Source organism: Heliangelus exortis, chromosome 2 (assembly GCF_036169615.1).
Source record: "Heliangelus exortis chromosome 2, bHelExo1.hap1, whole genome shotgun sequence".
Lineage (NCBI taxonomy): Eukaryota > Metazoa > Chordata > Aves > Apodiformes > Trochilidae > Heliangelus > Heliangelus exortis.
Genome location: NC_092423.1, coordinates 113678696 through 113692738, shown reverse-complemented (window position 1 = coordinate 113692738; position 14043 = coordinate 113678696). Strand labels below are relative to the sequence as shown.

The 14043-nt window shown below is 39.5% G+C and overlaps 1 protein-coding gene across 3 annotated transcripts in view; it reads left to right on the top strand.

Annotated features, from left to right (window-relative positions):
- The window catches only part of TOX (thymocyte selection associated high mobility group box), a 221142-nt gene that overhangs the window by 105317 nt on the left and 101782 nt on the right, over nt 1-14043 (top strand). For all 3 annotated transcript variants that reach the window (XM_071737607.1, XM_071737608.1, XM_071737606.1), the window contains exon 2: nt 8795-8860. In XM_071737607.1, the coding sequence (XP_071593708.1) occupies nt 8795-8860 (66 nt within the window). The remainder of the gene's footprint in view (nt 1-8794; nt 8861-14043) is intronic.

Genomic DNA, 14043 nt, shown 5'->3' with positions numbered 1-14043 from the left:
TTATTATCATTCTCTCTGGATCTTAATCTGTTGCACTTAATGATATCCCATCAGACTGTGCTGAATAATTTGGTTGAAGAGCCTTTTAAATTGATTTGTCCCATTTGAGTTTGGCATATACTTTAATATATTGTGCCTTTTCCTGTAAATTTCTGAGCTCTTGTGTCCTGTCTTATCACCTATTGGAATGGGTGCCTGATATCAAATACTCTCACACTGTCATCCCCTTCAATGGGATAATTTTAATGGATGTTATGTGTGTGCTGAGATGACCTGATGTATTGGCCTAGAGTGCTTAAGTTATTAGATGATCAAGCCTTTCAATAATTTCTTCAAATTGGTTTCTAAATAGGCTGTGGATTTCTAAGTATGCCTTACTTTTTTAAACGTGAGGCATACAGTATGTAGGCAGTATTTACTACTTACTATGTAGGGTGTCAATTGTTGCCCTCAAAGGTCTCTGTCAGAGGATCTTCAGAATAGTAGTAGAATTTTGGTTCTGCTCTTGCTTTTGTTGTTCTGGCCCATTTCATATGTAAGATTCTGCGGTGTAGAAGCAGATATACTTTGCCACAGGAACTATGTATACCTCATTCACTCTATAAATAGTGGGTCAAATTTTGTCCATGGGTCCCTGCACGCAGCTTCCACTGTAGTCATGCATGAGAACAGTTCTGTTCTAATTGTGCAAAACTCATTCACTAAGGTCTGTGGATCCTCTCTTCTACCATTCTGCAACACAGGGGGCTCTGTGTGTGGATATGCAAAAACAAACCCCCCTTTTTTTAGCTATCTTCTGCTCTCTGCAGATCCTATTTCTTAAATTTTCATGTGTTTTATTAGATAATATGCCATTTGAAATGATAAGGCAGAGATTAATATTGACAGAAATTACTCTGAAACTCAGAGGAAGAAGGGCTCTTTACCTGAAATTGTACAGTTCCAGTCCAAATGGCAATGGAGCAATTCCCTTCATCTTCCATGATGAAGGATCAGACTTGGTCATGAAACTGGCCAGGTGTGTTGGGGCTGGAAAATATTACAAGCCTACCGGGTTAAACAATTGTCCTCAGCTACTGCAGGCAGAAAAAGAAAGGTCTAATCTTGGTTGCTCAAACCTTTCCACCTTATCACCCAGTTTTCGCAGTGGGTGGCTACATGTATAATTTAGTGTGGATTGAGTAAAATAATAACAAAAGCACTTGCCACTTTGATCTCAGCATGTTTATTTAATGAGTGTTCAATATGCAAGAGAGAGTTTAGCATAGGAGTGCAGACTACAGCGCATTGGTTTGGCTGGGTTGATTATTTTTTTATTTTATTTTATTTAACACCCAAGGTTAAAAGGAGCAGGAGTCCAGCTGAGAGAGTTCAGAGTTCATCTCTGCAGGCTCACTGTCTTCCATTTAAATGTACACAAAGGACTAATACAGTACCCGCTCTCCCCTGGGCTGTCTTTGATACACTCCGCTGTGCCTGGACTCTGCCACTCCTCCTATCAGTCTGATCCTGCTTCTATTAGCCCGCTGTGCTCAGCACTGTAACCTCATTCAGCTGGCACTCTGCATGCAGGCTAACAACTTCAAGGCTCTGTCAGGCAGTGACACATGCAGGCTCCAAGCAGGAAGCTAAACATCCCCCTTCACCTCTTCTCCAGTTACACATTAACCTCTATTAAGTGCAGGAAAAACACAAATGCTGTAGTGCCATCATTCAGGTTTTAACTACCAGTGTATATTTAGATATTCAGCCAGCTTGCCACTGTTGAGAACGTACTCGGCAAACCCTCTGGTGCCTTCCCTTTCTCACAACCAGTGCAGTAAAAAGTGACTTAGCTCGGGGAACGCAGTGGTGGAAGGTCTGGGTTGGATATGTACGGCACAGGGATAAAAATCTGAAAGAAAAATTTTGACAGCGCTGCCTATACTTTTTGAAGCATAAGTGTGTCTTGTAAATGGAAAATAAGGACAAAAATGGTCTCATTCTAGAAGAATCAAGTGGAGTATTTCCAAAACATGTCTGCTTTGAAAGCCAGGCTGTAAAAAAGACGGCTCCGTGCTAGTCTGCAAGCCCTGTCGTGCTTTGATCCAAGCACTGAATGCATCCAAGTCCGTCGGGTGCTGTGGGCAGAGAGAGTTTCATCACTCTTTCTGGTTCCTTCTAAGTATAGGAGATGTCTGACAGCATTTCCTTGCAAAGCAGCACCCTCACTTCCTGCTCTGGTGCTCGCTGCCATGCCCACCCACCTCGTGGCCTGCTTCCACTCTCCTGGGAGCTGCTGAGACCAACTGGGGCAGATTCCTTCCCAACTCCAATATGCCTATCCCACACATCACCATACTTGCATTAATTAAACACATCATACCTCATATTCCCAGTTTAGACTCTTTGGATAACACGTAAGAATGAAAGCATAGGAGTCATGAAGCGTTTTCCTGATACTTTGCTCTTGAAAACCAGCATCAGAATTAAATGAGTAACGATAATAATCTTGAGACATGCCATCTCCTCTCTAATGCTTGACACATCAAACTTTCTGTGACCTGGAGAGGTCTTAGTATTCCAAGTAGGACAGGATTTCTCTAGGTCTTGCCAGCCTGCAGTGATCACCTTTGTTTGGCCATTAAGGGGCATCCAGCTCTGCAAAGAAATATGACTTCTTTTTGCCCTGGTGCTTCATTCAGACATTATCACCCAATCTTATAGTCTTCCATAGTACTCCCTTCTTTTGAAAAACAATCCTGGAAGAAGGGAGGGAAGATGGCAGAACAGAGGCAATCGAAGTCAATAGTACTAGATTGTTTTTTTTGACAATTTTCCTGTGATAGTCCTTCAGCGAGGTGTCAAGCGCCTTTCCTGGGATGAATGCCTGTCTGGAATGCATTACTGTAGCTTATCTCGGGAAAATTTAAACATGTGTTCAGTACAGAATACAAAATGGAGTTCAGGAAACAAAATGGAGTTGCAATTTAATAGAGATACACCTCTCTGCCAAACTGTGTCAAGAAAGGGATTTTCCATCATGTAATAATGTTTAGAGAGCTTCTCTGCTTTTATCTTTAATGGTTGCTCTAACAAGATCAACTGTTTCTTTAGCATAGCCATTTGATGATTTAGGTTGTATTCCATCATTAGTTTAGTTTCATTTCAGCAGCTCTGAGTAGAATAAAATATCACTCTGTTTGTCATTGAGCAACCTGAGACAATGTCCACTCTTGGCATTTGGTTTGGAATAAACAAAATTACCTGGTTTTAAAGCTTTTTCAGGATTAGTGGCTTTTACATAATGTAAGTTACAAATGATATCTATACTCAGTAAGCACTAAAATCACTAAATTACTAGAAACAAATAATCCTTTTACAAAATGTTACTGCAGCATTTTCTTAAAATGAAATACAACAAATTGTGTTGGGGCACTGTCAGAGCAAGGTAAACTATGGTTAAAAGGTGTAGCCATAATTTAAATTTAAATCTAGCTTCCAGTTCCAATCTATGATGGGAGCAATCTGTATTTAGATTATGCGATTAATAACACAGGCTTTGAAGATCTGTAACATCCTTTGAAGAAACTGGGATGTTGAGTCCAAGTGGCTTTACCCAGAAGCTGAACTTATTAAAAGCAGCAACTTTCAAAAATTTGATCATCTCTCCCTTTGCTTCTTCTCCTTTGGTCTCTACATTTCAGGATATCTCTGTTGAGATACATTTGGGCACAAAATAGTGTCCAAAGTTGCTTCCCCCGACACCCCAGCCCCAAGCTTGTCTTGGCAATCACATGCCATATGGGCTACTTTTCATCATGCTTCCCTGCCTACACTGCAGTTGGACGAGATGTACTCTACCATACTGTGCTGCAGTTCAATATGAACTAGAAGCTCAAAGATCCATGTGCTTGATTTATTTTTTTTTTCCTTTTAGCTGATATAGCTATGCCTGCAGAACTTAGGGCACATCTATATTTGTGTGTGTGTGTGTGTATATACATATATATATATATATATATATATGCATATAAAGAGAAAGCAAACATGCAGTTTACTCAGAAGTTGAGAACTGTGGAGGAAAAAGCAGAGTAAACACTTTTCTTAACAAGAGTGAAGTAGCAAGGAAACAGAGATAAAGAAAGGGGTGAACATTCATTCTTGCTGTAATCCAGCACAGGTGACACTGGCAATGAAGGCAGAGTGACTTGGCATAGAAGAAGATAGCTTGTGGTGAGGGGAGGTCACAGAATTTGGCTGGAAGCCTCTGTTGAACCTCTGAATCCCTGTGGCAATTGTCATCTGAACTAGCTACAGCATTTGGATGTTTTGTGCATGCTGGTTGCTGAGCATTATAGCTTATCTTAAAAAGGGTTATTCTAAAGGGGATATGACTGGCCATACCATGATGTTACCTGCATATTTTATTTATACTAATAATTTTAATAAAATAATATGGTGCAATTATGAATATATATTAAAAATAGCTCCCAGTCGTGTATCTTTTCATATTACTATAATTTCATACTCCTAGTTTGCTCTCACCCAGACTTCTCATGCAGTTGCACTTTGATATGAAATGTTGTCAACAGTAGTTATTATCACACATCAGAATATTGTATTAGCGTTCACTTTTAACAGATTAAAATGAAAGATTTTGAAATCTGCCCATAATGATACTGAAGGAACTTGGAGACACATTGGGAAAGCTTTAGATGAAATGTCATATGTTATATATACACCACACATAGGTTCATAAAAGACAGTTCATTTAACTGCCTGCCTATGTGTTTCATCTGTCCTGTTTGCATGAATCACTCACAGGTTAAGTGATGCTTGCAAAGTTTCTTTCCTGGCAAGCAAAGTGATTGGGGAAGTTTAGGAAACACAAGGTTGTTGCAGACCTGGGTTGATGAATAAAATGAGACAATTTTGGAAGCATAGAGTGTATCCTGGAAGAAAAATCTGGTGGATGGAGGCATCTTTGGGTCATATCTGCTGATCTTTTGACTCGCTGTCTGACCTGGATAGATTGCTTGAACTGCTGTTGCATAAATCATCTCACTTGTAAAGTTGAATTCAGGATGGATCTAGTATGAGTTAAGTTGTCCTGGAGGAGAGTTGCTGACAGCTTTTGTGCTGCAAAGCCTGCATGTTACACAGCAGTGCAGAAAGGTGAAAACATTCAATGTTCATTTGCAGCATTTAGGGGCTTGTTTTGAAAGCTTTGGATATATATGGGGAAAAAACAATAGGAGGATCTTCCAGCTGATCAAATTGTATTTTTGATGTGAGAGTCACCTCTCTGTGAGGTTGGCAGAGATACAGTGTACTGCATCTGTCTCTGAACTTCTTTACTCAGTGTTTGAATACCTTTCCTTGGGCTGGGCTGGCATGTATAGGTCATCTGTATTCCACACTTCCTTGGTAGCTGGGAAAGGATGAGATGAATAAAAAATTCAGCATTGAAGTTTTGTTTTATTTTTGCTTGCGAAAATAGTGGTTAGCTCTTTTATAAACATTTTAGTAAGCAGTGAGAACTTAAAGGAAGTGTCTCCTGACAGCACCTGCTGTGGGAAGTGCATGTGTGACATCATTTGAGTTTTTCTGACTTACATCTGAAGTTTAGGAACCACCAAGGATCCCTGCATCACACTGTGCCAGACTGAGGGCAGATAATAACTTTGATAGCTGTAGATGTAGAATGAATGCTAACATCGCAGCAATATTAGTGTCAACAAATAGGTTACAGCCCACATCCTGCAAAAATAAACATTACAAAAAATACTCATTGCATCAAATCTTACTGAGCTATACAGCCTATTACAAAACATGTTGCACAAACTTCTAACAAGAAGATGCTAAATATTGTGGTGACTAAATTGAAGAAATTAAGTAACAAACCAAACAGCTGCCTGATATTTTATATGCTAGCAGATCACTCAGATTTTGCAGATGTTATGCATCAATATGCTTTTTCTAAGAATTTACCCTAACAAATTAATCCAAATTGTGGCAGGTCACTTCGTATTTAAGGCCAAGCCAAAAGGCCAGGAGGTTTAACTTTAGACATACTTTTGGTTTTTGGTGTCATTTCAGAGCTAAATAGAGGGTCACAAACAGTGAAGATGAGAGGCTGAGATCCAAGATCCTATCAGTGCTGGAGGCACCACAGGTCAGCAAGGTGCTAATGACCACTGATCAGCAAGGCAGATAATCCAAGAACAGCACATAGAATTATGAATAATTCCAAGATCCATGGAAAAATGATCTTACAGATTTTTTTCTGTGAATGCAGACTTGGTGATTACAAGCTTGGCAGCAAGAACAAACATCCAAAGAGTGGAATTATCTGAAGGGCGTCATTAATTTTCTTAGAGCTCAGGCATTATGGAAGACAAAATAAATTTAATAACCCTGGACTCTATCTAGCCGTTATGCAGAAAAAAGAATTTTCTTCATGGTCTTTGTGGCTAAACATATGCAACATCTTATTTAATTTATAGCATTGTTTTCAAGGTAGTGCAGCAAATTTATGAGGATAATGAGGAAAATTCAAAATAGGAGACCTAAAGAATCTTGGTTACCAGGGCAGATAGGACTACCATAACTAGCCAGTATAATGGACCTGCCTATAGACTTTCTCATAAATATGGTATGGAGTGCATCTTTTCTGAAAAAGTTATCTAGCTTAATTTAAAAATGTCTGAGAAATGATGAGTTTGCTGTTGACATAATGCTTAATTACTTTCTAAAGTAGGAACTTGTGTCTTATTTCAGTACTGAATTTCTGTAACTCCCTTTTCTCAACACTAGATCTCATTATACCACTGTCAAGAAAGCTGACATCTTGCTATCAGACATCTTTCCAGGGTGTAAGTACCAATCACAGGAATTGAGGCACCTTTCAGCCTTTTGTCTGACAAGCTTGAATAAGTTGAGCTTCTGTAGGCCCTGCACTGGAACTCTTGGTTTCCTGCAGCAGGCTGTGAATTCTCTCTTCAGAAATTCACCTGTCCATCTAAGTAGAAGCAATGCACTGTCCTTTTCTTCCAGTGTGCTAGCAATCCTGATGCTAAATTTTTTTTCTCCAAAACTCTACATGTTATGCTAATAAACAAGAACATTCTTGAACTGAGAAAGCTGAAAGAAATGGCAAGTGCGAACAAGAAAGAAGAATGAAACATCATCAATCCCCATTTTTAAGATCTAATCCAAACATCTCTATTCCACCAATCTTTGGAAATATACTGTTCCCTATGGCAGATCTGTGCCTCTGGCATAATTCTTTCCCACCCATGAAACTAGAACTTCTGACAGACAAGCTGCAGGCTGTGACTATCTATTAAATAGCTGTGGCTAGGAAGGGCAGACCATCATCTGCTGTGTAGGAGCTGGCATTTCTTCATTTCTACTGCTGCTGTTACAAGCCTTACAGCCTCTGTCAGAGAAGGAGGAGGAACAGCTGGAAGCCGAAACTTTTTTCAGCTGCTTCAGCAAAAATTGGTAAAGCTATCTGCCAAAGCCACAGTTTGACTTTATCACCTTGGTCTAGTTGAATATACTGTACCTTGCAGGTAAAATATCATAAGAAGCTCAGCAAGGATCAAGAAATGTCCATGGGATATTTTGCCACCACCTTCTGTTGGAGCAGATCAAGCTCAGTAATGGGGACATTTTACAAATGCCACGTCATCAAAACTGGTGGCTCATTTCCAAAAATATTTCAGTCTAAGCATTCATAGAAGGGTCAGGTGACAGTTATTTCAAACAGACCTCATAATAGCTGGAAATTTGTGGTTGATGACTGGGGATGGGGATTCCTAATGTTGTTCATTTTTGCTTGAAAGGTTTGAAAACATCTTCCCTGTCTTGTGAGCAGATGCTGGGACTGTCATTGCCCTATTGACACTTGAGTGGGTGTGACAAGACTTGTATGGGGACATTTTCCAGATTACATAAGAAATTGGTAGTTTTATACTTCTTTGCATTGATACAGGATAAGGTTTCAGTTCTGACAGTTTTCCTCCTGATTTTCTAGACCTTCAGATTTTAATCAGCTTCCGTCACATTTCTGTTTCTTCTTAACTGTAGCTGAGGGGAGAAAAAGAGCAACAGATTAAAAAAACCAAAACAACAAAACACCTTTGTAGACATTTTCAGGAATGGTATTTATCATTTAGGAAATGGTATTTTTGCAATTCTGATTATGAATGTTTTTTTTATTCACACATTGAGCAAAGTCTCCTCTTACAACATACAGACAGGAGGTGTACTTTTTCATACATTTAGATGTCTGAAAGCTGTCTGGAAATGTATTGCCTACTTTCTGATACATGAACATTCCAATAGGAGGGGTTTTAGTTTGTTTTCAAATTTCAATCCTTGTTCTGCTCAGAAACTAAAGTTGGAATCCATTAAGATGCGTTTTAGTGCAGTTTATATTCTCATCTTCCTTTTCTCAGTAATTCTGCAATTCTCTTACTACTTCGTTGCAGCCAGCAGCAATATGTATACATGGTGCACAAAATGATCTATTTTGTTTTAAAACAGATTGCAGATGAAAGGAAACCATTCATTTCTTGCTTGCTAGCTGTAATTACTAGAGTGCTAATTACTCCAAATCACTGACATCCAGGGTCAATAAGGATGACAACAGGAACATCAAAGACAAGATGCATACACAGAATAACAAGTCTCTAAAACCAGGCTGTAATATCAGTTTATGGCTACTGTGCTTTTTTTTTTTTTTTTCAGTCAGTGGTGAAAAATATTCAAGTTTACTGAATGTTTACTATTATTTCCTTTACAGTTTGACGGTGAAAACATGTATATGAGCATGACAGAGCCGAGCCAGGACTATGTGCCAGCCAGCCAGGTGGGTTAATTAATCTTCTCTGCCTTGTTTCAAATTGTAATTAAACAAATTCAAAGAGTTGCATTGCAAATGAGTGGCACTATCAGTAACTGCTGCAATCAGGAATAATCATAATTTATAAACAAAGCATTTAAGCCTTGTTTCCAGTTAATGAGATAGAGCTGATAAAACACCAGAGTTGGCGTTTGTTGAAAGATACTACCTTGTTTCCTCTCCAGAATGCAAGCAGCTGTTTGCCAGCATGATCTTTCCTAAACAGTTGTTTTACCTTCAGGAAATAAAGTCTTTACAGGTGCAGGTTATTTGTTTATCTGACTGCAGACAAGTTAATCATTATAAGCTACACATGTCACAAATAGCTTTCATTATCACTCCTAGGCCAGTTATAGTAGAAGAACTGCATTTTTAACATGAATTTTAAGGTTGAGGAGTTTTGCTGATGTTACGCTCTTAACACTGGGCTTAAGGCAGTAACTTGGTTTTCTGTAGTTTGCAACCCAAAAGGTTTAATGTGGTGTGGCTTCTGTACAGGTATTTTTTGAGTCCTTTCCCTTTTGGGCATCACTACGTACTAAATTCTGATATTAGGTGTATATTTTGAAAATCTTTCACTTGAACCCTAAGGTACTTTTTGTAAGAATAAAGATTTTACCTTCTTAAAAAGCAGAAGTATTTTTTTCTACCTGTAGCTACATCTAGATGTAGGGGAGAAATTTTCATGTAGTTCACGTGTCTCAGACAGTTTATTCCACAATAGTAAGTGATGGTGATAATGGTACAGGTCAACTAGATTGTGTCAGAAATGGCTCTGAACCACCAGAGTTCTGGTCTAGGCCATGCAGTATCTTAAGCCCAGCAGTGGCTTGCCTGAAATACCTCTTTCTGACAGGACTAGTAGAATTTTATGGAGAGCTCTTATTCTCAGCAGGGAACTAAGTCTGCATGCTTCATAAATGTGTGTAAATGAGCAGGATGTCATTTAGGAATCAACAACTTTGGAAAATGACAGTATGTTGAGAGCTAAATGTCCTCATGAAGTAGTATTTTTTTAACATAGGCATGTTGGCCTAAATAATCATTATGTGTAGTATCATAGAATCATAGGATTTTCAGATGTTGTCCAGAGAAGAGCAAGGAGGCTGTGAAGGGATCCAGCACAAGTCCTGTGAGGAAGGGCTGAGGGAGCTGGGGGTGTTTAGTCTGGAGAAGAGGAGGCTCAGGGAAGACCACATCACTCTCTACAACTCCCTGAAAGGAGGTTGTAGCCAGGTGGGGGTTGGTCTCTTTTCCCAGGAAGCCATCAGTAAGACAAGAGGGCATGGACTTAAGCTCTGCCAGGGGAGGTTTAGGTTAGATATCAGAAAGAAATTCTTTACAGAGAGGGTGATCAGGTATTGAAATGGGCTGCCCAGGGACGTGGTGGATTCTTGGTCCCTGGAGGTTTTTAAGGAGAGACTGAATGTGGCACTCAGTGCCAGGGTCTGGTAACCACTGTGGTAGTGCATCAAGGGTTGAACTTTATCTCAGAGGTCCTTTCCAACCTTGCTGATTCTGTGACTGAGGGTTGGAAGGGACCTTTAAGATCATCTAGTTCCAACCCCCCTGCCATGGGCAGGGACACCTCCCACCAGATCAGGTCGCTCAGAGCCCTGTCCAGCCTGGCCTTAAAAACTTCCAAGGATGGGGCTTCCACCACTTCTCTGGACAACCTGTTCCAGTATCTCACCACCTTCATGGTGAAGAACTTCCTGACATCTAATCTAAATCTATCCTCCTTTAGTTTGAATCCATTCCCCCTAGTCCTATGTACCTGGCATCCTAAGAAGTCCATCACCGGCTTTCTTGTAGCCCCCTTTAGATACTGGAAGGCTACAATAAGGTCTTCTCAGAGCCTTCTCCTGTCCAGGCTGAATAACCCCAACTCTCCCAGTCTGTCTTCATAGGAGAGGTGTTCCAGCCCTCTGATCATCCTCATGGCCCTTCTTTGGACACACTCTAGCACATCTACGTCCCTCCTGTAAAAAAAGGTACATGGGTTCATTTGCAGACAAGGAAGCAGGAGGTGTATGAGATGAGCTATGCTGTTCAGTCCAAAAAGGCCATCTTTAAAATGTTCTGCCGTGTTGCTTCCCAGCCTTCTGTAGAAGTTAGGCTGAAATAGCTTTAGAGAGCAACTGTACTTTGCGTTTAGGATTTGTGCGTGATTGAACTTACTCAGCTAAGAGCCCTGCAAGATCCAGAGGTAGTTTAGAATAGAACTGTTTGATTAAAAAATGAAAAATTATATTATTAATTTTTCTCTAACCATTAATCCAAAAACTGTACTGACAAGTTTTAGTATTACTATTAGATTAAAGCAGCCTAGTATCATCTCATTTATGCCTTAAGGGTTTTGAAGTGCAAGGGCTAATTGAATTTGTTTGAAACAGTAGAAATACAAACTCTGTGAATGATTGCTGTTATAAGGCAGCTGCTACCTTTCAGAGAATCATTATGTCTGTCTTAAATAGTTTTGAATAAAGAATTGCAAATCCACATTATACATCAGAATTATTTTTCTTCTGTTGATATTTTTGTACTGCGTATGCATGTAGTTTAAATAATTTAAATGGCATATTGAAAAATTAAGAGTATAAGTTTTAATCTTTTATGCGGTTTCTACATGTGGTAACAAGACCCAGATCCTCAGATGTTTATCCAACTAATGCTTGCTGGTTTCAGTGGAAGTAAGGTGTTTAAAGAACCTTTAAAGGATCCAGGCCTAGATATTTTGAGTGCAAATTGTTTTATCTCCAAGGAAAAAAAATCTATCAAATTGGACATTTCCAAATTTGAAAATGACCGAAAACCCTAAGGGCTGGAACCAAGACAGTACTTACAGACTCAAAATCTTAGAATCATAGAACCATCGAATGGCTACTGTTGGAATGAAAGTTGAAGATCATCTAGTTCCAACCCCCCTGCATGGGCAGGGACATCTTCCACAAGCTCAGGTTGCTCAGGGCTCCATCCAACCTGGCCTTGAAGGCCATCTTGCTGTGCCCAAGCTGAGCTTGTGGGTGTCTGTCTCCCTGGTGAAGTTCAAAACCCAGATGCAGGTGATAAAACTCTGCCCTTTGCCGGGGAGTCTGTGTGGTGAGGGATAGTTAAACAGCTAGGTAGAGTTTTTTTAAGTTATTACCAAATGCACACTGGTCAAGCAGCCTCCTGTGCCTGTTTGATAGAAGCCACCAGCCTTAGGCTGTCACATCCTCCTTTCGCTCACTGTAATTCTCTCCTGGTGCTGATGCTGTTGCAGCAGTTTTTAAGTTACTATAGATGAAAGTCTGTAAAAATAACAATATTTTTTAAAGGTTGCAAAAAACCACAGTAGGAGTAGGATGCCAGGAGTGTGTTGGAAATCCTGCCTCTCTCTTCTTAGGTAAGAATTGGGACTGCAAGGGAAGCCTTTCTGAACTTATTCCTGATGTAGATAGCTGCTAGTCATTCCTCAAAGGAGCTAAGCAGCTCTCCACTGACAGTATTGGCAAGGTCTTCATGGAGTTAACAGAGCATTGGTCCTCCCTCAGGAATAAACGTTTGGTGATCACCCAAAATTGGTCGACTGATTTCAATTTCAATGTCCAATCTGCTTGTTAAAACTGGGAGGAATGCGATGGTCACTCCTCTGAAAATAAAGCATGACAGATTGTGTAGTTTAATGGGGAGCAAGAAGAAAAGGAAAGAGTGTGACTGTATTGTCTGATCTGTTTTCAGGACTGTTTGTTCATTTTCCTCTCGCTGTTACTGGATATTAAGCAAATCGTCCCATAAAAAGAGGCAGGAAAATGTTCTCTCCCAGGTGAAACCCTAGCCACTTAATGGATTAATTTTCTCCTGTTTCCATTTTGTATCTGTCCTCACGAGCCTTGCAGTTGGATGAACTCAGCATGAGTGAGGGCTCTCCCTCCGTATCCCAAATAACTTTGCTTTTCCCTGTGAGATCTGAGAGTTTGAATCTTATCAGAATGAAGAGTGAATTTATCACTCCACTTTCCATGATTGATGCACATCTGTTAACTAAAATATGAATCCCACCTGTTAGGAGATGAATGTTCCTACCAGAAACTTATATTCAAGCTCTGATCATGCTGACTGAGTCAGGTGTGAGCATCATTTTCTAATTTCAGAGTTCAGTGCAGCTTATCTGGGAGGGAGGTTGGCAGACTTAGTCATGGTATACAACACCAAAGACCAAAGGGTTTCCACAAGGCTGTCTTCAGAATTACATGACTATAGAGGTAAGATTTTAGGAATCCTGATGCACACTGCCACACCTGTGGCCTCACTTTGGATCTAAGCCTGAGAAGTTAGTTTTGCCTGTTTTGCCTTTTCCCTTTAACTTTTGCTAGAATACAGCATTTCAAGAAATTTGGGGGCTATAAAATAAACTGTATTGTAGAAGAAATGAAATTTAGGCCTCAGAAATGTTTCAATTACCCTGAAAAAAAGATGAACTTTGGACTTCAGTTCTTTCTGTTTACTGCAGTGTTCATATCCAGAAAAATATCACCTTCTATTATTTTAAGAGTTTTAATCAATTTATTCCCTTTAGGCCAACATAAATAAGAGCTCAGCCATTGGACAGGAAAAATAGAGTTTTGTTCTTCTTGCTGTATAACATCAAACATCTGCATAGCTTGGTAATCCAAGACAAGTTGCCTCACAGCATCCCACAACAATTATCATTTCTGTTCAATTTTCAAATCAGTACATGCTTTGGGACTTATAGACTAAGTTGCTAAGTAGCAACATATGGCTCACTACTGTTCCTGTGATGTTGCTGCAAGCAAATAGCGTAATTCTATACTTGAAATGATTTTTACAGAAAGCCAGTGCTGGAACTGAGCCAGAAGTGTAAGTATACAGTAAAAATTAATGATATTCTTTTAGACTGTCCCAAAAGGCTGTTTGGCAATGTTGTGTCTGTGTATATTTTATATATACATGTAAGTACTGTATTTTCAGTTATGATATATGTAATACAGGACTCTGCACTGCAGGCATCTCTTAAACGAGTTATGCCAACCATATTAACAAACATACATGGAAAAGCTACATGAAATTTTCACTACTAATTGCACTTCGATCTGCAAATATTTATCATTTTAAAATTAAACTATGCCTACTGCTCCACATTTCAA